The sequence below is a fragment of the Vigna umbellata genome, chromosome 1 (assembly GCF_029865625.1).
Source record: "Vigna umbellata cultivar VRB3 chromosome 1, Vumbellata_1.0, whole genome shotgun sequence".
Taxonomy (NCBI): Eukaryota; Viridiplantae; Streptophyta; class Magnoliopsida; order Fabales; family Fabaceae; genus Vigna; species Vigna umbellata.
In genome coordinates, this window is record NC_142165.1 from 105438614 (window position 1) to 105460967 (window position 22354).

The 22354-nt window shown below is 30.5% G+C and overlaps 4 protein-coding genes across 6 annotated transcripts; 2 read left to right on the forward strand and 2 right to left on the reverse strand.

The window, feature by feature from the left end:
• The first annotated feature begins 249 nt into the window (after window positions 1-249).
• LOC124828560 (uncharacterized) lies at window positions 250-924 on the forward strand. The gene is made up of 2 exons (XM_047301891.2): window positions 250-450; window positions 579-924. The coding sequence occupies exons 1-2, from the start codon at window positions 332-334 to the stop codon at window positions 706-708; spliced, it is 249 nt and encodes an 82-aa protein (XP_047157847.1). The 5' UTR covers window positions 250-331; the 3' UTR covers window positions 709-924.
• Window positions 925-1792: 868 nt separating this feature from the next.
• Window positions 1793-5417, reverse strand: LOC124828542 (uncharacterized). The gene is made up of 7 exons (XM_047301863.2): window positions 5223-5417; window positions 5043-5110; window positions 3842-3957; window positions 2717-2823; window positions 2485-2534; window positions 2290-2372; window positions 1793-2193 (listed from the first exon to the last, which is right to left on the reverse strand). The coding sequence occupies exons 1-7, from the start codon at window positions 5278-5280 to the stop codon at window positions 2079-2081; spliced, it is 597 nt and encodes a 198-aa protein (XP_047157819.1). The 5' UTR covers window positions 5281-5417; the 3' UTR covers window positions 1793-2078.
• A 3600-nt stretch (window positions 5418-9017) lies between these two features.
• Window positions 9018-10782, forward strand: LOC124828561 (SAUR-like auxin-responsive protein family). Of its 2 annotated transcripts, none has more exons than XM_047301894.2 (3): window positions 9018-9303; window positions 9498-9987; window positions 10312-10466. In XM_047301894.2, the coding sequence occupies exons 2-3, from the start codon at window positions 9543-9545 to the stop codon at window positions 10338-10340; spliced, it is 474 nt and encodes a 157-aa protein (XP_047157850.1). In that variant the 5' UTR covers window positions 9018-9303; window positions 9498-9542; the 3' UTR covers window positions 10341-10466. The 2 variants fall into 2 exon arrangements, with proteins under 2 accessions (XP_047157850.1, XP_047157849.1); XM_047301893.2 differs by having other exon boundaries at window positions 9024-9303; window positions 10293-10782.
• A 3453-nt stretch (window positions 10783-14235) lies between these two features.
• On the reverse strand, window positions 14236-16747 carry LOC124828562 (putative pectinesterase 63). Of its 2 annotated transcripts, XR_015786778.1 has the most exons (5): window positions 16303-16747; window positions 15983-16189; window positions 15648-15895; window positions 14955-15567; window positions 14236-14681 (listed from the first exon to the last, which is right to left on the reverse strand). XR_015786778.1 is itself a non-coding variant. In XM_047301895.2 (4 exons), the coding sequence occupies exons 1-4, from the start codon at window positions 16717-16719 to the stop codon at window positions 15408-15410; spliced, it is 1032 nt and encodes a 343-aa protein (XP_047157851.1). In that variant the 5' UTR covers window positions 16720-16747; the 3' UTR covers window positions 14236-15407. The 2 variants fall into 2 exon arrangements, 1 of the variants encoding a protein (XP_047157851.1); XM_047301895.2 differs by having other exon boundaries at window positions 14236-15567.
• Between the last annotated feature and the right edge of the window lie 5607 nt (window positions 16748-22354).

Here is a 22354-nt window from a genome sequence, read left to right on the forward strand (position 1 = left end):
TATTACGTAAAAAGAAAATATTAATAACTATTTTATCTGCAATAAAAATATGGGAAGTTCATTTTAGTATTTACATAATTTTTTATTTATTTGTTTTTTATGATTAATGTAATTAAAAATAGAACAGAGATATAACATAAACAAAATTCCTTTATAAATGATTACAGATTATTTATTAATTAATTAATATACAATAATACGTTATTGGTAAATAAAATAGCCGGATGGTTATTACGGCGTCGTTTAGATGAGTCGGAAGGGAATACTATACATGGATGAAAAAGGCGAATGTTAAAGCGGCATAGTTCAGCGCCTACTGCATTTTGGAGCGATGGCTGCTGCCGTCAGTAAGGTTTCCGGCGACATCATCTCGTCAAGCTTCGATCGTATCCGACCACCGTCTCCGCCGCCTCCTGATTCTTCCCTTCTCTTAGCTACCAGACCTTCAAGGCATTTCTCCCTGCGTCTTATCTTGAGCTTATTTCAGATTACTCTTTTTCATTGTTTAACACTGCTCTTACAGATTAGGGTTTGAAGTTTTAAATTGACACGATTATTATGTGTTTTGTTTGTTGCAGACACGCGGTATCGTATTGGACGTGTTCAAAGCTTTGTGCAATTTGCTTTGTTGCTGGAATGGTTTTCGGATACTCTCTCAGGGGACGAGTCAAGCGTTGGGCTTCTAACATCCTCAAGAAGCTCAACTGAAACATAATTGAATTGCAGGTAGTCGTTTAGTTCGATCACGGTTCACTTTCATAGATTTATGTGAAAGAATAGGTAATCGTTTAGTTTCAATTTTTCTTCGTTTTTAGATGTTCCGTGACGGTTTATGTTTTGTAAGGATTTTGGGATGAGTTTGAAAGTCACGGATTCAACTACAAACCTACACAAGGGCTTATTAATTTAGGTGATTTATTTCTAGCCATTTCGCGCACAATATCAACGCATGTTGTGCTTCTAATTTCAGTTTATGTGTGGCACAACTGCAGAATTTTCTATATTCTTCACCACATGGTTTTGTCCCAATGCTTAAAGTGTTTTTACTGTTAAGGTTTTCGGGGTGAAGCATGATGATTTTTACCCCTAAAAATGGACAGTGTTTAGAGGGTTTTATTGCCTTACTTTACTTTATAAAACTAGTTCATTATTGTTTCCCAAGTAAAAAATGTTAAAAATGCTTCCTCGCTTCAAAACCCCCTCTCTTTTCCTCTCTAAATAACCCAGCAAGTTGAGTTGAATTACTTTATTGGTAATTTATAGATGAGTATGGTCGCTAGTATTTTGATTCAATGATACGAAAATTATTTAGTTTTCAGTTTTTTTTTCTTTTTAAAAAAAGAATCGGAAGGCAAGTGGTGGAAACGGACATGCAAATTATACTATATTTTCTACTTTTGAGGTTCAATGTTCTGGAGATATTTCCTCTGTCCTACATCACTCCTTTTAGACATTTTTCTCCCAAGGATCTCAGAAAACTCTTGAAATAAGGAAACAGAAATGAAAGGGCACACAAGCCACCATTGTCCACTTTTCTAGAATTGCAAGCAAATAAACTATTATTAACTACAATTGAATGGCAATTCATTTTAATATCTTCCAGTCAATTTTACTCTAGTTTCATGTAGATAATAACTCGAAGTTAAAATCAGACTGTGATAGACAATGTCAAACCTGTGATAGACAAATATCGAACAACAAATTCAAAATGCAAACCAAGCTTTTGTTGTTTCAGGTTCCAACTTAACCAACACAAGAAATCTACAATCGAGTTGGTTTGAATCCACACTCATTCCAAGAAGCCTCCATATCTATTTATAAATGCAGATATTTTTGAAGTGCTCGTTCGCTCAGTCACTTGTTATTGATACAAAAAAGTACAAACAATTTATTGACATCCAAAGTGTAGCCCGTCGAAAATTACATCATGATCTCTCTGTCATTGATAAATTGACGTGCTCTGTGATCACGGAAAATACAAAAATAATGCCTGTGATCAATAAATGGTAATTTATCTAAATCAGTGAGGCTACAAAACTGAGAAAGCTACCCCCTTTGCATCGAACCCAAGTCATTTACTAATGTGGTTTCGGCACAAAACCATCAACAGCGAAGTTCCGAGTAGCAGCAGGAACGGCTAACCGAATTCCATCAAGTTCAGGTTTTGCAATAACTTGGCAACCCAGACGTGATCTGCATATTTTCCATAATTAGTCAAGGTCACATTTAAGGGTAGCAAAAACGGAAAATGAACATTTCCAATCCTGAGTTCATGAATGGTTAACCCACGTTTCAGTAAGCCCAAAAGCTAGATCTAACATGTCGTTTTCCTCATCGGTTGGATCTTCCAATTTATTGTAATGTTCTACGTCCTGCACAAAAATCAGTTATTTGTCCCTCTTGTAAATGGAACGCGGTAGTTCAAAAAACAAACTAATAATAACTTCAAGCAACATTTCACTACATAGATCACCCATGATGTACCATGACTATAACATGGCAAGTTGAACACGCAAGCGAGCCCTCACATGCTCCTGCAGTAACATTAAGTAAGACATCATCTCAACCAAAAGGAAAAGTAAGCTGAATCAATTACGAATACGCTTGGCCACTTCAGAAATGGCCCTACCTACTTGACAGTATGCAAATCGAAACGAATCGTTATGTCAGCAGAATTGAGAAGAAAATAATAAAATTCAAAACTTAAAGCTCTTGCCTTCTAGTTCAATGTCATTTTCATGAGCAGCTTCTAACATAGACATTCCAACAGGGACTTTGATATGGGTTTCCTCACCATCCTTATCAATAAACGTTACAGATATCCTGCACAATCTCAAAGATTAAGGTGAAAAAAGACACTTGTGGAAGACTTTTAATATACTCACGACGAACAATTGTCATCTAATATAATATATGGCAAGGTACGACAGTAATGATGTAATCTGTCCTAACGGGAGTTAACACTGACTGATCTCTAACGGTGTGGGAAAGCATTTGACACGTAGGAGGATTATTTCCATCGTACAGGGACCTGGAATTTTTCAGGGAATGCGACCAGCTGCGACAACTGAGGCTCAAAGATTTTGTTATTGTTGCCATTTTGGTTAAAGTATCAGAATCACACAGCAACCTCACTCCTGCTCAGATATCATACCATACCCCCAAGGCTAAACAATATGAAATCATGGTTGGTTGCACAAGAAACATGGAACGGTAGAGCAGAGTGCAAGCCAAATTTTTATTTGATATTAACATTCTCTGCGCTTTGAAGTTCTCACTCAGATGCCTTGAAAAGTTTAAACACTGGAAGAAAAATATATTAAACTTCCATCAAGCTCACTACACAATGTCAGTTCTTAAGCCTTTCATTATGGGCGTTTAAAATATTTCATATGCTGTATGATAAAGTAGATAGACATCCGCTGACCTTAGATTGTAACTCAATAACCACTTATCTAGCTAAAAATTAGACAATAAGAGAAACGGCAAATTTATAACACTTAGATTAGGAGGGTTCATGTTAAATGACTAAATCATGATTATTAGCTAGAAACAAAAAATTGGCAGTTAACAATTAGTCAGCATAATTTACCCATGTTGCGTGTCATAATATAACATCAACACTGAATAATAACCAATTTTGCCTGGGGTTCTTATACAATTCAAAGTTTTGCATTTTAAGTCCGTTAATCATAAAAGTAACAATTGAGTCAAAATTACAATTATAACACAAACACGATAAATAGTAAGTTTTTGCATGCTATATTGACATGATATTTACACATTCACAAAAGGATCACATACTCCCACAAATCAGTCATCTCAAATAGAAAGAACGTACGTTTCTTTTTCTTCACTCCCTTCCTCAGTAGTGTTGTTAGTAGTCGTTGTTGAAAGGAAATTATGTCTTTCCATCATGGCTCCCTTGTGTAACTTAGTAAATGAATGCTGTTGAAACTAGTTAAAAAGAACACAAAATAATCACTCATAAAAACAGATAAGCATAAACCAATGCCATAAGAAAGTAAAAATTTAATAAACCAATTTCTCCAGTAATCTGGATGCAAATGTACACAATTTCTATAAAAATTTGATCGCACAAACAGTTGACAATTAGACAAAGGAATGTGATATTTTGACATCTACTAAGAAAAAACAATTACTTGACAGCTCAACATATCAATGTTCTAATCACATTTCTTTTATTTTTTAACTTAAAGTACTACTACATATTTATTATATTATTAAAATGAGTTGTCAAAGGAGTGTTTTTTGTTTTGGAGGGTGTCGAAGTATATTTTTGTTTGACAACGGGAATATTTAAAATGTCAAGCATTATAAACCCTCATTAACATAATCAGTCCTCTCTCCAATCCAAGTAATTAAATTGATAGAAGACTTTCAGATTTCTGGGTTACTACGTATACAAAATGCTAATTGTTCCAAGAATTCAAAGACAACCAAATTCCTTCTAGTATTAAAACAAATTAAATAAATAAACTAATACAAAAAACAGAGAGTACAAGGTTAAATTATCTTCATCTTCGTAATGGCCATTATCAGAAATAGAGCAAAACATTGTCAAAATAGGGTCCAATTTCTCCCATCCTCTGCTAACCACAAACTTGTTGGCCCCTTCCTTTAGCTAAAAGATGGAGAGACCATTTGCAATAATGGAAAAGATTAAGGTCATTATCATACTCCCATAACTCATTCAATATCACCAATCTTTATAATTGACAAAAGATGTCCAGACTAGTTTAACAGTTATTTTGTCATATTACAGATGGCCTCACATTTCAAAACACGAACACCCACTTATCATAAGACAATAAACTAGTTCATATCCAGTTTTTCTTTAAAACAAATCTAAAAACCAGGCTGGTATCTCCCATGGTAAGCTCAAGCACGCTTATTTTTGCTATCTATTGAGATCCTAAAACCAGCACCAGATTGCCAAACTTAATAGAAATTGAAAGCTGAAATTACAATAGGAGGAATAACAAAAGGAAAATACAAATTCAGGGTATTGAATTACTAACCGGAGATTGCAGGTAACGATATCTTCCTGTTCGAACATATCCTACTCCACACAAGGATGTACAATTCCCTGGAAAATTAAAAAAACAGACAAATAATTAGTTGAATAGGTTCAATATAATCAGATGTTCTCTACATGCTATGAACTATGTAGAGAAGATAAAAATAACAAGTAGAAGTACTTGTGCGGAGGTGTTTAGCGACCGAAGCTCCGACTCTAGCTAGTTTGGAATTTAGCATAGTGGTTTTAGGGGTTTAAGAAACCCTAGAAATTGTAGAGGAAAAAAATTGATGTAAAAAACTGTTACAAAAAATAAATGAAACAAGTTGAGAGGCCGAGAGAGGAACAGCTATTATGCGCCGAAGAATGAGAAAAACCGCAATCAGGGGGAACAAGTCGGAGAACAGAGAGATCTTACATTCTAAAAGCCCAACAACAAGGCCCGAAAAGCCCAACCATGAATTTATGCACAACTTAATATTTTTTAATGTCCTAACTTTTGGTATTTTCTAGTTCAATATTATAAACTAATTCTTGAAATTTATGGGTCCCTTTTTAGAATATTTTTTAATTGTAAGTATTGTATTTTTAAAATTTTACAATCATTTAATTTTTTTTATAAGTAGCCTTTTCTTTAGTTTTCATTTTGAATAAAAAAGATTCATATTAAAATAAATTTAAATGTGTATATTTGTATAATGGTAGAAATACTACAATTATGGATGACAACGGGTCGGGTAGGATAAAGATAGTGCCTGCTCGCAACTCCCTACCAGATAAAACTGTAACGTTACTCGCGTTGGTACCCGTTTAAAAAATACCAGCGAGTATTTTAAAATCCGCGGTACCCACAAAAAAAATTTTATATACATTTTTAAAATAAAATTTAAATAAAATTACAAAATATATATAAATATATATAATACAAATTAAATTAAATATAAATTAAAATTTAATTTTAATTAAATTTAACCTAATAAAATATAATTTTATTTTATTTTTAATTAAATTTAATTATAAATATATAAACTACTTATTATTATTTTTTTTTACCGATAATGAATATCCGCGGATCGGGTAATATACTACCTGTATTCGACCCGTAGGTATTAAGATTCCCACTATCAATTACACACTGATAATAAATATGCACATATAATAATTATAGGTCGCAAATTTTATCCACAGTGTTGGATTTTTCTTTTTTTCATATCTAGCTACAACATAGTTAACAATGTTATTAATAATTGTAGCTTTTTTTTATGACAATTATGCTAGTTTTGCAAACAAGACAATGCCATCATCATAACAGTAATAAAGGAATAAAAATGATTATAATAAAAGTATTGCAACTTTCATGATATTTCTTAATTTTGTAATAATATTGATAATTTATGCGTTATGTAAAAATTATATACTGTTTTAAACTGATTTCACAGTTAATTTTAGTTAGACAATTTTTTCTTTTGTCAAATTAAAACAATTTCATTAACTGATGGAATAATTAATCATATAATATCTAAGTAATCCATAACCCTCAACTTAGAAGTCATGGTATAAGTCCCTACTTGAAAGTAACTTCAAATATTTAAGGTTATATTTATTTTTTGTTCATATTGTATTTTTTTTCATTTTTTTCACATAATCGTTTTGAAATCATTTTAAAAAAATTATCTATTTCTTATACATTTTTTGGAATTGCAATGTTTTGATATAATAAAAATGCAAACATATAAGCATAGGAACACATATATGTTTTCACTACTAAAGTGGTAAAAAATCAATAATAAAAAAATAACACTAATAATTATAAAAGAATATGATAAGATGGAAGCGATAAGGATAATATAATGATATTATAATAAAAAGACCATTACAAATATAATATTACGAAAGTAAATTATCTTTGTTTAAAAACTGATTATAAACATATTTTAAAATAAGTTAAAAATATTATAAACATATTTTAAAACACGTTTTAAATAGTTTCATCTCTATATTGTGTTGATTGTGTTTTATTTTTAAAAAAATACTTCTGTAAATTAAAAAGTAGTAACCATCCAAATGAGACTTTAAGAACTTGATTTTACTAAATAAATTTTTCATTAACTTTATTTTGCCGGAAAAAGGAAATTGACTTTCTTTAAGTTGAATTGTGAATAAAATAACACATCAGATTTTATATATTGATGGAGAGTTAGATAGTTTAAAGTATATTGAAGGGGTTTAATTTTGCAGTTGTGTATAGAGAGGGGAAAAAAACTAGGACCTGCTAGTTGAGACCCAAATTCAATTAATATGTAAGAATCTAATATTCTGAAAATTAGTTGACAAAAAATACATTCATTTTTATAACAAAATATACAAAAGAATTCAATATTCTGTTAAAATAAATAATAATTCAACGATATTATTTATATAATTAAATTTATAACTACATATATCACTGAATTAAAAAATTTTGGGACAAAGTTCACATAAAATACTGTAATCATGAAGATATTTTATTTACTTTGGTAATCCATCTCTTTCTATAAGGAAAAAATTAGTTTTCAGCTGTCACCAATAAAATAATTCATTACACTGAAAAAAATTAATGACATCATAGTTGCATCGAATATAAAGAACGGTCTTAAGATCAATGAGCATAAGTTAAATTGTGTTTTCATGTCTCCAACTTTGACACTTTCTTAATTATGAGGATTTTGCACTGATTTTTTAAATAGCTGAACTATTTTTTTTAATAATTAGTATTTTTATTCATATATTTGGAGTTTTTGTGATAATTGTGAGATATAAAACAGTTTTAAAATTTAGATGTAAGAAAGTCAGAAAAAATATAATTAAAATTTAGAGAAATTTAAGTTATAGTTAGAAAAAATTAAACAAAAATATAACAATCTATATAATTTACAACATTGTTTAATTTATTCACAAACATATTCGTTTATTAGAAAAAGGAGACAATCATAATTTAATTAAGCTGTTAGGATAAAATATGTATATTAAATAAGTTTTTAAATATATATTATATCGATAGTAACTAATTTAATATAAGTTGATGTAATATGTTGAAAATATATGTATATTAGATTGGACGTGAAATTCATCTAATATGTACTCATGCTATCGATTTTAGATTAATCGATCTAATATCTTTAATTAAAAAAAAATAAAATATCATTTTTAAAAGTGACCATGAAAAGGTGTAAAGGAAAGACGACGAATCATCAAAGATTATCGACGAACTATCATGAACCAAAACTAACGAACTATCGTGCATAACACATACTCCAACTACAAAACATCATGGACAATACAGTTAGCTGATTAGGAAAATTTGTGAAACACCATGGAGACTAGTGGTGCACATTTAATAAAGGAGTTGTGTCACAATTGATCAATTGTTTATTCAACCATATAAGGGATTGACACCAATATCTATCCAAAACCTTAGACAATGAGTTAATGAGTTTTTCATCTTTATATAATGCTCTACTTTTTCATTTCTGACATTCACTTGGTTCCCAACATAATATGCGTATATTAAATCAATTTAACCGATTTAATATATATATATTAAATGGGTTCTCTTATAACCAATTCAAAATACTTTTTAATTGTTACAAAATTATCACTATATTTTAAATTAAATCAATTTCAGATTAATTAACATTATATCACGTTCTAATATCACCATTTTTCAATAATATACAATTTTAATCATATATCATGCATCAATCAAAGTCATCCAAATGGAATCACCGACATATTAAAAAAATTAAATGAATAACACGGTTATACAATTATTTTAATTGCACTTCCATTTTCTAATATAAAAATACAAGCATATATTAATGACTTGAATTCCTTATCTTTTTTACAGAAATGAAAAAATTAAACTAAATGTTGACGAGTCTCAACAAAATTTCACTTGCGTTTGATGATCACACCAACATATTGTAATTAAGTTCAGTTAATGACACCGTGTTTCTTAATAATATAAATATGTATGTAACGGTTGGGTTTTACTTGAGTAAACTGAAAAACAGATAGATGGAGAGTAGCGTGTGAGGGAACAGAAGAGAGGAAAGAGAAATACAACCAACAAAGCCAACGCCAACTCAACTAAAGATTGAGTGTTTTCTAACCATAGATTAGACATAGTTTCTCTGCAAACTATCAGACACATTTTTCAAATTTGGTTCTGTAAAACTAAAATAACATTTCTAATATCCAGCAAATCACCTCTTCCGTAACAGGTATCAATCTCTCCTTTCACTTGTTTTTCTTCTTACATTCATTTATGTTTTAATCCAGTTTAATTATCTTCTCCCTCAATTATTACTGTTGTTGTTTTTGTTGTTGTATGATGAACGATGAAGAAAAACATGATGTCTTTGGAAGAACATAAACATAAGTTGATGTTTGACGTTGTATTTCTGTGCATTTTTAGTTGAAGAGAGTGCATAGTTAGGGGTTGGATCTGGTGAGTTGATCAATGGATGATGGTGGAGGTTCCAAACTGAGTGGGATTAGGCAGATTGTGAGATTGAAGGAAATGTTTCAGAAGTGGCAAACTGTGACTCTGGGCTCAAAAGATTCAAACCATGATTCTGATGTTGCTCGTCCTGGAGGCATTCCACCATTGATAAACAAAAGACTAACAAATCTTTTGTACTGTGACTCTGATGAGGATAGCTGCTACAGTCCTCAACCACCGCATGATGTTCCCAAAGGTTACTTAGCTGTCTATGTTGGGCCTGAGCTTCGGAGGTTTATCATCCCAACAAGCTACCTTAGCCACTCTTTGTTCAAGGTTTTGTTGGAAAAAGCTGCAGAGGAGTTTGGGTTTGATCAGAGTGGTGGACTCACCATTCCGTGTGAAATTGAAACCTTCAAATACCTCTTGAACTGCATGGAGAACCACGATGACAGCTCCGTCGGTCAGTTATAATTGCATTCTTTCATATATATATATATATTCTCTCTTTCAAATCAATTCCAATTAGCATACCCAGTGTTCCAGTGTCTCACCATCATCAATTAGTTTCATGACTGTGTTTTATGTTCATCGTGTAGCATCTTACTGGATCCAATTTATTCTTTTTTTGTTTTCACCTTTATCTCACACAGCAACAACAAAACAAGTAATTCAAAGGCATTCTGTCTATTTCACGTTTTGCTAAAAGAGTAAAAGATGGTGTGCAATGTGGTATCAGTAACCCTTTCCTTTTTAACTAACTTTCAGACTCTTGGTGGAATTGCAGCTGGAAACACAGCAACAGTGGAAGAATAAATACTTGCTCTCATCTACATAGAAGGAAAACCATGGTTCTGGTTTCTACACTTTCTTCCATTTTGGTTTTGATTTCTTGCATGAAGAATGACATAACTCCCCAACAAAAAAGATTTGTGATGGGTCATTTGTTTGTAGAACAGCTGTTAAAAATCTGTGTACTTTTCATCCAGTGTTCACCCAATACATGTACTTTCCCAACATATTAAAACAGAACATTTTTGACATTTAATGAAGAATATATCCATTCAGGGATGCGAAAATGTGTTTCTTTTGGGGATCAAAAGTACTTGATTATGAGTTGTGAGATTCTCACGCATCATAATTATATAATAGGAGATGCTTAAGACTTTTTCATACACGCATTTTCGTACTGCAGAAGCTGTTTTCTTGTTTAAAAAGAATGTGACGATGGAGCATGTGCTTCTTTAACATAATCTTGAACGAAATCCGGGATTTGAGCTGTTCCAGGTTCCACTGAGACCATATGCGTATTTATTATATAGTATGCCATAATTGAGGTGTTCTTGGTGTCCTGAAAATAAAACATGAGTTATTCTGTTTTTGTCGTAGCATATGCGCACATGATTGATGGGAGACAGCATGAGTGTGATTGCTAACGAGATCTGACATCTTTTGTGTTTAATATTCCTTATTTGCGTGTTCTATTCATTACGTTGAAGAACTGTCCTTGTTTTTCGGCCACCAATGACAAACGTACATTTGCCCTCTCTTTTTCTTAGTTTTAATGGGCTTGCAGTTCTCAATGCTAATGAAATTGAGCTGGGCCTATCCGGGACCGCTACTCATGGCCCAAAAGTAAAAGTAGATTTTAATAAAATTTTGGTACGTGTATAGAACAAGTAGGTATAACTATAATAAGATAAAAAAAATAAAATATTTAAGTATATCAAAATATTTAATTATGAACTTACCAACAATATTTTTTTTATTCTCAAATAACAGTTGCCTGGATAAATAATTACAAAAAAGAAGAAGAAGTAAACACCAGTTTAGAATACTATAGTGAAAGAGTTACTTTAAACAAATCCTTTGGCTCCATAGGGCTTGGAAATAAAGTGAATCTGACTTGTAAAATTTTGAGTGACAAGCAAGTTAGTCATTGGACTTAAATATATTTTATTTTTAAGCAAAGTAACGTAACTTTGTTCAATTTTTAATTAATTTTTTTATATTTATTTTTAAATAATTGATAATTCAATATATGAAAATTGAACAGAGTAATGAGCAAAGTTATTTGATTTTTCTTAAGAAAAAAAAAAGTCATCTACTTATTTTCCTGCTTGACTTGGAAATATTATTTATGTTGCTTTTTATTGTCAAACTAAATTTCAACTTCCATACTATAGTATATCACATATTTTAATTTTACCTTTGCTAAGAAAAACAATTGGAAAAATATAGATATTTTAATATCATTCAAATATAAATTCCGTTTCATATTTTGTGAATAAATAAATTAATAAAAAATGTGTTCCTATTGTCCACTTCTCCCATATAAAAGATTATTGAACCAAATCTCTGTCTTAATCAGCCAGCCAAATTTATCTGCACCGTACCAACTGAACCGAGCCATGCTAAATTAGAATATTAAATGAACATTTATATATATATATATATATATATATATATATATATATATATATATATATATATATATATATATATATATATATATATATATATATATATATATATATATATGGGGTTTGCTAACGCGCGTACGCCTGTTTTTCAGTTGGTACATTTTAGCAATGTGTACCGGGTTTTAGTAGACAAAAATACCCTTATATATTATGGATTCCAAGTTTTAAGGTTAAGGGTATTTTAATAATTTTCATTCTCAAAACTTAAAAAAAAAAAAAAGAAACCCCCCAAACCCTTACTCACCTCTCTCATTCCTCTCAATCATTTTTCTTTCATCTCTCTCACTCCAACCTTTTCTCTGTCATCCATACTGTAGCCCCAATTGAAAAAATCAGAAACACTTACCTTTAAAAAATTTGCCTTTGTAAAGAGTTGAGTCATTGACATATTCACCTTCAAGACAAAGGTTCATTCAAGATCTCTTCAATTTCACCATCTTCACTAACCTCTCTAATTTCATCATCTGTATTTGTTGAATCATCATCTCTAAAAAAACCCTCCAGGCCAATTACCAATTCTTTCGGATGTCATTATGCTTGTGAAAATTAGATAAAATTATATAAGACAAAAATTATAAAATAAAAACTCATTATAAAATCATTTTTTGTAAGAAATTGTTTAACAGTGAGTATTTCTGATTTTTTCCAGGTCAATTACCAATTCCTTTATTCTTGTGAAAAGTGGATAAAATTAGATAAAACAAAAATTATAAGATGAAAACTCATTATAAAATCATTTTTTTGTTTGTTTAATGACGAGTGTTTCTGATTTTTTTCAATTGGGGCTACAATAGGGGATGACAGAGAAAAGATTGTAGTGAGAAAGAGGAAAGAGAAAGGGTTGAGAGGAATGAGAGAGGTGAGTAAGGGTTTGGGGGGTTTCTTTTTTTTTTTTTTTAGTTTTGAGAATGAAAATTATTAAAATACCCTTAACCTTAAAACTTAGAATCCATGATATATAAGGATATTTTTGTCTACTAAAATCCGGTACACATTGCTAAAATGTACCAACTGAAAAACAAGCGTACGCGCGTTAGCAAACCCCTATATATATATATATATATATATATATATATATATATATATATATATATGCACATTTCTTTAATTATAACTAAGTTGGCATGTGATAAAACATACAAAAAATGACAAATAAAAGGGGAGGGGGATTTTCCTACTTTGAATTGTATTGTTGATTTCTTAGACACTAAGTTAAGGCTTTTTATAATCAAATTGAAACAAACAAATTTGTACTCAAGAATTTAATTTGAATGGAAAGGATCGTATTAAGTAAAAGATGATGGATAATATATAAGAAAAAAATATGTAGAAATTAATTCTCTTAATGTTTTAAATTAGAGACGATGTCTTGATCTTTTATATAAGTTTACTAATGACATCTTAATGATAAATTTGTGTGGTGTCTTCTCTTAAACAACCGAGTATATATGGTATCAAATTATAGGTGTTGACATAAATTTACACACGAAGGTTTGTAATTCTGTCTAAAAAAAATTACATAAGATTTGCAATCAAAGGATTTAGAAGAAAGAACATTCCTTTTAAAATGTGTTCAGCAAAGCAAGGGAAACTGATAACTATGTCATCAATTACAAACACAACCTTGCCAGGATCATAGAAAATACCCACCTATTAGACACACACGTCAAAAAAATAACTCCATTAATGAGACCATAGAAAAATATTACAGATACAATAATATGTTTCAATTAAAATGTAACCTATACACGTTTTATCCGAGAACATAGCAAATATTCACACTTTCTTTACTTGAAAACAATAATATGCATAGGTTACCCGAGACATATGTAATTAATATATATTTATTGAAAAAAAATACAATTAACTTTTCATTTATTTTCGTGTACTTTTTTCAATATAAATGGCATTATAGACAAAATTAATATTAAAAAACTTTAAAATGCTTTTAAAAAAAGAATAATTTATTTAAATAATAATAATAAAAAACATCATTTTGTCAATAGAGGTTGAATGTGGGTATCTTTTTCAATACTATGTAAAACCATAATTGTTTCTGTAACTCTTATCCATTATTTTACAGAAATATATGACGAACACAAAAATGTCCACATACATCTGAGAGGAAGGAAAAAAAAATATTTGTATAATAAAAGTTTATTAAAAATGACTTTGCAACTCAATTTTTAATGGAGAAGAAGATTGGCATGGGCTGGATATGGGGATAAATGATTTTGTACTTGTGTAATTTTATTCTCATTTTTTTTGCAACCTATTTTATTTACAATTAGGACTGAGCAACAGTCGGATTGAGTCAAATTTGAGCTCAATACGCCATAATACGAATTTAATACATGAAAAATCAAATTCGATCGATTAACAGTTTAGATTAGTTGGATTCGAATAATTTAAAATATGGTTAACAAATGGATGATACATTTAAATTATTGTTCAAGAAGGGAGCAGATCTGCGTCTTCACCACTACCACCGTTAACCACCACGTCCCAAAACAGCAGTGCGACCAACATAAATTTGCATCGGGAAGCCGCTGTTTCACAACCGCCACCACTTGAATTCACCGCGCCAGCAAGCCAGACTTCCACCATGACGACTCAGATCGAGCCTCCATCCACGCAAACTCGCATCGCGAAGCCGCACCACGCGAATGCAGATCTTATGATAGTGAACAAACATGAAAGACACAAGAGGAAGCTTGAAAAGTGAAAGGCGAATCGAAGAAAACATAGAAATGAACAGGGTAGACAAACGCGAATAAGTAGAACTGCAAGAAATTTCAGTGAAGAGGGGATGTGAAGAGAACGCGTCTTCATCCACCAAAATCAACAAACCATTATAAATCACAAATACCACTCGCCGCTGCAATTGGGGATTTGAATAGGAAAAGAATAAATTCATAATTTATTTTCCATAGCCAAACACCTCTACCTGCTTTAATCCACTTTATTTGCTTCATCTAACTTGTTTTCCAATCCAAATAGACCGCTGGCCGAATTTAGATTTCGGATGATGATGCGGGTTCGGTGGTTTCCACCCATATTTACGACCATGTATATCTCTAACTAGTAAATATGGCTAGTTGTCGATAACTACGATGTAGCACGAGAAGGGTAAGTTTTAGCCGTCTCTATATGTTCCTACCTTTTTCGTTTTTTGCATTAACTTTATGGCCATACTTTAACTTTCATCATATATATAAAAGGAAATTTGTACAGCATCTTATGAATCATTTCTTACAACAATCAAGTACACCCAACAAAGTTTTCAAAGTTTTACGTAACAGTTTGTTTGTTACACTAGTAGACAGGTATAGTAGCACAGCACAATGATGATACAAGCATGTATGAGTGGTTTCTCTCATAACAATTAATGCTCACATGGTCACAGCTTTGGAGGTGGGACAACCCACTTTCCTCCATGAATATAGGCCATGCTCATGAAGGGCTTTGCTTCTTCATACGACAGTATCTTCCGAAATTTTACACGCCCAGAGGAAAAAGCTCCTGCTCCCATGCACCTATATTCTCCATAGTAGATTGTCCTATAATAAAACATGAAAATTATATTAATTTATTAAACATGAAAATTTATAAGTATATTTTTGACATATGCAAAACGTACTGGTTGGACTTGCGTTGAGGAAGTTGATTGGTGAACCATCCCCGGGCACTGATGAGGGAGCCCATGTAAGTGTAAGCAAATACCACTCTGGGGCTCTTCTTCCAGGCACGTCCGAGGTAAGTGTTCCTGTTACCACTACCCGTAATGTTGCAGTGAAGGAAACTGAATCCAGTATCTTCTGCAGCGCTTTCCCTCCCTTGTGCTGTTATAACACTCAAACCCTTTGCAACCGATTCTATGGTACTTCTCTACAGGCATATCATCATACATGTGAACTACTCTTTCAACATAATAAATGGAATTAAAGGGGCTATTACATACATACAAATACGAACCAAGTAGATGGATTTTCCATTTCCAAAGATGAAATCGTAGGAGCCTTGGATGTAGCAGTCCTTGAAAAAATGTCTGCCTTTATCATCACATAAAGTGTCCTGAAAGCTCGTGAACTTGCAGTTGTAGAACGCAGCCTTGTCCCCTGATATCCTCATGGCTACTGCCTGTGCTCCAACACTCTTTTCATCTGGCCTTGGAGACGAGTTCTGCATGTATACGTACCTCACAACATTTAAACATGTGACAATTGTAAAATTATTTGTTTCCATTAATTTATTATGCGCACAGTAAAAGGAGAGAGAGAGAGAGAGAAACGCACCACAAAAGCGACATTGACAGCGACGAAGTAGTCGGAGTCGACAGCGACGGTGGCGCTGTCGACTGTCCCATACCTTAACGCGGTGGCGTGGTACGTTATGATGGGCATGGTGTGGGTGTCGCTGTCATTTCTCTCTCCATAAAACGTGACGAAAGGTTTGGACCTATCGACTGTTATCTTCTCGCGGTACTCGCCAATTCCGATCCACACCACCACTCGCCGCTTGTTCCCTGAAGGAATGCTGTTGACGGCCTCCGTCACCGTCCTGAAATCCCCCGTGCCGTCCCTACGAACCCTAACGATTCTAACAGCGCTGTTTAAAGAAGATGGGGGAAGGAAAAGGATGGTTGCTGTTACGAGGTGGAGTGCGAGTGTAACTGCAGCAAAAAATGAAGCACCACTTTCAACGTGACCCATCACCTTATGCTGCAATGCAACGTAGTGACTTGCGTAAGAAGAGAACTCTATATACAGAGAAAAATTAGAGTACGTGGAGGTTAATTGGGCTCAATGTTAAGGGCTGTCAACTTTGGAGGCCCATACTTCAATGATTTTGCTGTCACTTGTAAGTACAGAGCTTGATGGAGAAAAGTTGGAATCAATATTAGTATTTCACAAGTTAATAATTTTAAGGTTTAATTAAATTTGAAATTTTCATAAGAACTTTTTTTGTAAACGATACACAATTTATAATAGAAGAATATGGAAAACAAATGTTTTTGTACTAGTTTTTTTTTTTATTACGTTCAATTTTTCTTTAAGATTTTTTAAACAGGTTCACAATCACTGCTTAGACATATAATAAGTATTACTTATAACAAAGTCTGTTAAATTTTCTTAAAAGTAAGAATATGAAGTATATTTTTTACATTAATTCGTTTTCGGTTTTCATAAGTACTATTCAACTACCATTTATACAAACAAAATAAACTTGAATAAAAAAATAAAAGACTTCTTGCAAATAGAGTTTGCAGCAAAACTCCAACAGTTACATTTTCCTTCATATTTAAGGCTCTTACTACTTTCTAAGAATTGTGTGTTGTTGTAATAATATTTTTCGTCTTTTTATACACTTTAAGAATATTTTTATTGTAAGATATTTTATTATTTTAATGTTGAAGTAAATCTTTGATTGTCATAATGTTAGAACAAATTTTCTTATGATCTTCATAAATTTTGCAATATGTACTCCAAACAACTTTAGTTCTTTATTATGATTCTTTGTTTATATCTATTATTCACGAAAAAAAATAAAGAAAATACACAACACATTATATAAAGAATAAATACTATTTTTTATGTGTGATTTTACTATCACACTATTCAATTTAGATAAAATATCAAGTAAAAACACTTCTTAATAAAATCAGAAACTCTAGATCCTAAAGATATTAATCTCAATTTAAAACTTATCTTATATAAAATTATTTATTTTCCTAACACGGTGTTGTGCATTATATATGACTATTAATAAAAAGGGTTTATAGATTATGTGGACATTGAATAGCTTGTTGTTCTTTGTTTATAAAAGGTTATATTATATTAGGATATGTCAACGTTTTAATTAAACTAGAAAATGCTAAATTATATTTTATTACTAGAAGGTATAGAACATGATATTATATTATCATCAATAGGCGTACTGGAAAATTAGATGTTAAAGCTAAGTAAAAGTAAAATCTGAATAATATATATGAAATTGAAGCGCTCTTTATGATTTAGTGGAGGTTGAATGGCTATATAATGCTTTAGTAGTATAAATTAGAGATAAAATAAAATATTTTTAGGTGGCTTAAGATATAAATGATTCTATTATGTCTGAAAAATATTTTTTCTTAGATAAACCATAGTTAGATTTTTAAAATAGATGATATTTTATATTTTAAAGTAATATTGTGGTTTTTATTTTATTTTATTTTTTATCAATTATGAGTCACCTTACCTTCGCACTTCTCGGATTAGCCTATTTCTATTTTTATTATCCAGTTCACGTTGTCGCAATGGGCTTCAACTAATCAATAAACACCACAACTTTGAGTTTTGTAAACTACAAATCTAAATGTTGTTTCTGCTTCAGCATATTCGTTTTATCCTTTTTGTCAGGAACCCCAGTAGGATCAAAATCGAAATGATCAGTATTTCATGTTCTTACCTGTTATGGCATGATTCATAATTTTGCCTCTAATAATTTTCATTTGCTGTCCAATCAAGACTGCAGAACACTATAATTGGTTTGTTATGACCCACACCAAACTAAAATATAATAAAAAATAAAATATTGTATGCCCTAATTTTAAATTGTGCACGGTAATCTCAGATTTTTTCTGGTATGCCAAATTTTGAAGGTTTTTGAGTAACTTGATAAGATGCATTTATTTATCCGTTCTTATTTTTTTTAAGTATTATAATTGTAGTTTTTTCAGCTCACAATTGTAGTTATCACTTTGTAAAACATGATTATGATCCTTGGCTAATTCTAAATGAGATGTAACATTCATGTTACAATGAATTTTTATTATTCAATATGTCCCTTATAATTGTATAATGACATCATAATAGTCCATTATTAGTCTGAATTGCTTTCTAATAATAATATCTTTATGTTATACCACACAAGAAAATTAGGAAAGGTCTATGTGAGATTTGAAAGAAGATTTTTAGTGAAAGTGAAAAACAAGAGAAAATGACGCATTGATGAATGATGTGTCAAAGTGTTGGTATCTTCATAATACTCTTGTTTTCAAAGATCGGTGTCGAACGGGAATAATTAAGGTACGAGGTGAAAGATTTGAAGTGTCTAACAGGAGTAGCAATGATTCCATATAAAAGAAACAATAATAGAATAACTTGCATGGTAAAGGAATATGAAAGTCATTTGCGTATAGAAACTTGGCAAAGTGTGAAGTGACAAGTTTGAGTTGTGCAGTGTGAATTAAAGAATTGGCATGCAAACTGATGCAACATAACATATGATGTATGGCAGCAGTCTCTGATTTTTGGTAAGGATTGCTTTGAAAGTCACAATTTTTAAAAGAAAAAAATATTTTGACAATATTTTTTTTATTGTAACTTTCCAAAAGGTCACCCATCCCTAAATTACTCTAGGCTAAGCACGCTTAACCACAAAGTTCTTATGAGTTAGGCTATCGAAAAACAAATGCATCTTATGAGTTAGGCTATCGAAAAGCAAATGCATTTGGTGATATGAGTAGCCGAATCAATCCCTTTAAGTTATCCTTCGACTGTATAGTCTCATACCTACACAATCTCTAGATCCTCTCATTTCAGTGTATGTTCGATTCATCCATGTGTCCCTTCCACTAGAAGCCTGCCAAGAGTCACTCCTTGTCTGTGCTCCTTGTCTGTGTCCCTTGCACATCGTGTCTCTTGCACAGATGATCACTTTCCGCCCTCATCAGTGTCCGGGTGTCACATTTATAATATTTTATTACTTTATTATTTATTTATTATTATATTAACGTACTTTAAATCTAATAAAAAAAATGAAACTTGTAAAAAAAATCTATATTAACTTATCAATGTCCTTTTAATGAATGTTCTCTTTTTATAATATATATATATATATATATATATATATATATATATATATATATATATATATATATATATATATATATTATTGACTTTGCTTTTTGAAGACATGCATTCAGCAGAAAGAAAAATAAGAAAACGAAAACTACAGCTACATTTATTTTAGCCCAACGAAATGTTTCTCAATATTCTTTCAGAATTAAATTTTTATGAAATTATATATTTTGTTTCATATCACTTTTGAAGTTAACAATGATAATGAAAATACATATCTTGAGGGGAAGAGTTGATGAAAGACAAAAATAAAGAAAAAACAAAATAATTTTTTATGAGAAAATATTTTTATATATAATGGAGTTAGAAGGTAAATTTTTTTTATCGCATATTAATTATGAGAATAAGTTAAGTTTATAAATTGACATATTTTTTAATATGATATTAAAATCAATTATAATAATAGTTGATGGACTTTTTATGTTATCTGTCATTTTAGTCGTTATCAAGCGTTAAAAAACATTGGAGTTTTATAATTTATAATATATATGTGAAACCAATATTTATCTTACAAGTAAAAAAAAAGTATTATTGTAATGACAACTTAATATTAGAAAAACATTGAAACATTATTTAAAAAAAGTATTTTGACTAAGTGAATTAAAATAACTGCATTACATATTTGAGAATTAAAATAAGTGCATGACATATGAACTATCTAATAATTTTGTAAAACTAGTGAGATATAAAAGTTAAACAAAATACTTTGTTAACAAAAGCCCGGTATAGTAAGTAAATGAGAGCATGATTAATTACTTATTGATTTCATTACAGTAATAAATCTCGAGATTTGTAAGGTAAGTTTTTTATTATGTTAATTTTCTTTATTTATCACTTTATATATTCGTGTATTTCCTATATTTATATAGATTTATTTTTTTCTGACAAAAAGAAATGAAATCTACCGATTCACATAAATTTTCTTACTCAGACGCATGTGGATGTGATGGTACGTGCAATAAAATTTATAATAGAGAGGATAATATGGGAAGAGTGAAAAGAATAGGCAGTGATTTGCAATGAAATTAATAAATATATTATGAAAAGTGAAAGAGAGCAGTTATGAAAATGGAGTTAAAAATAAAAAAGGAGAAGAAAATGAGTTGTTGCTTTCGTCTAGGGACATTGCAGAGACCCCCCTGAAAGAAAAGAAAAATCTAACAGGATCTAATTTGAGAAGGTTGTAGGCACTAAATTCCAAAAGACGTTCAAAGCAGAAGACAGATGCATGTGCAGGGTGGGATTGAAGTACATTTTCACCATCCAAAAAGAAGATGTATTTTTTAATTATCTTGTGGGAGTTATGATATGTAGAATTGAAGTGGAAATATATGGCAAAATTAAAGGATAAAGATCACAAAAAGAAGAAGAAAACAGCCAAGAGAGCATGTGAAATTATGGGACGGGACCATACTCACGTCAATGTTTTGATCAGAATATTGCCGACATCCATGCAGACTCACAAAGATATATATATATATATATATATACACATATATATTTGAGCTGTAATATATTTCTTTACATTATGTTTTTATCAATATGTTAATAAAAATAAAAGTCATATAATTTTTTTTCTTATGATTTATAGTATATAAGTAATTTTTTAATTTAAAGTTGGTTTTAAACCAAAGAGCATATGAATGTATAATTTGAGTCAAGAGTATGTTAGAAGTGGATTTAAGCCTAACTCAACCTATAAAATTAGCTTATAAGGTGAGAGTTGCATTATTTTATCTTTAGTAGATGTGAGATTTTCAACATATTTCTTTCACACGTCAAAAATTCACACATTTTTTTTACTCAAAAGGTAAAAAAGAAGAAAAAAACTTTCGACAAAACATTAAAAAAAGATAAAAAATAGAAAAATTAGAAAATTATTCGATTATCAAAAAAAGTTAAATGAGACAATGTGAATATTCTAAAAAGATTAAATATAATTTAATAGATTCAAAATTATAAATAATAGCACAACATAATAATTTGTGTTAAACTCCATAATTTTTTTTTACTCTTGGATCCTACTTTTTCTTCAATATATATTTGTTTATCTTTTACTTTGAACTATTATATTTTGTTTCTTAATTTGGTAATTCAACACATAAATAAATATTGTCCTTCAAACACCAAAACTCATCCAAGATCAAGGTAAATATTTATTTGGGACTGCAATTAACACAAAAACACAAAACACACAAACATATAATTTTTACGAATCAAATGTAGAAATACACAAATTAAAATAACATAAAAATTGAAAAAATTACAAACTCAAAAAATTGGATAAAATATTATTATTTTTGTAATATGAGAGAAAAATAAGATAAATAATAATATTCAAATCAGAACATTGTTCTAAATACAAGATTATACGATCCTATCCAGTAAAGAGTACAATCTTTTCTAAATTTGAATATTAAAGAGGCAAAAAAAATGCAAAAATAAG

Coding starts and splice junctions, on each gene's coding strand:
- LOC124828560 (XM_047301891.2), top strand. CDS start 332: ATGGCTGCTGCCGTCAGTAAGGTTTCCGGCGACATCATCTCGTCAAGC. Junction 451..578: donor TTAGCTACCAGACCTTCAAG/GCATTTCTCCCT, acceptor TGTTTGTTGCAG/ACACGCGGTATCGTATTGGA.
- LOC124828542 (XM_047301863.2), bottom strand. CDS start 5,280: ATGCTAAATTCCAAACTAGCTAGAGTCGGAGCTTCGGTCGCTAAACAC. Junction 2,535..2,716: donor AAATGACATTGAACTAGAAG/GCAAGAGCTTTA, acceptor ATGTTACTGCAG/GAGCATGTGAGGGCTCGCTT. Junction 2,373..2,484: donor CTTGCCATGTTATAGTCATG/GTACATCATGGG, acceptor ATTTTTGTGCAG/GACGTAGAACATTACAATAA.
- LOC124828561 (XM_047301893.2), top strand. CDS start 9,543: ATGGATGATGGTGGAGGTTCCAAACTGAGTGGGATTAGGCAGATTGTG. Junction 9,988..10,292: donor CCACGATGACAGCTCCGTCG/GTCAGTTATAAT, acceptor ACTAACTTTCAG/ACTCTTGGTGGAATTGCAGC.
- LOC124828562 (XM_047301895.2), bottom strand. CDS start 16,719: ATGGGTCACGTTGAAAGTGGTGCTTCATTTTTTGCTGCAGTTACACTC. Junction 15,896..15,982: donor ATGGAAAATCCATCTACTTG/GTTCGTATTTGT, acceptor ATATGCCTGTAG/AGAAGTACCATAGAATCGGT. Junction 15,568..15,647: donor CCTCAACGCAAGTCCAACCA/GTACGTTTTGCA, acceptor GTTTTATTATAG/GACAATCTACTATGGAGAAT.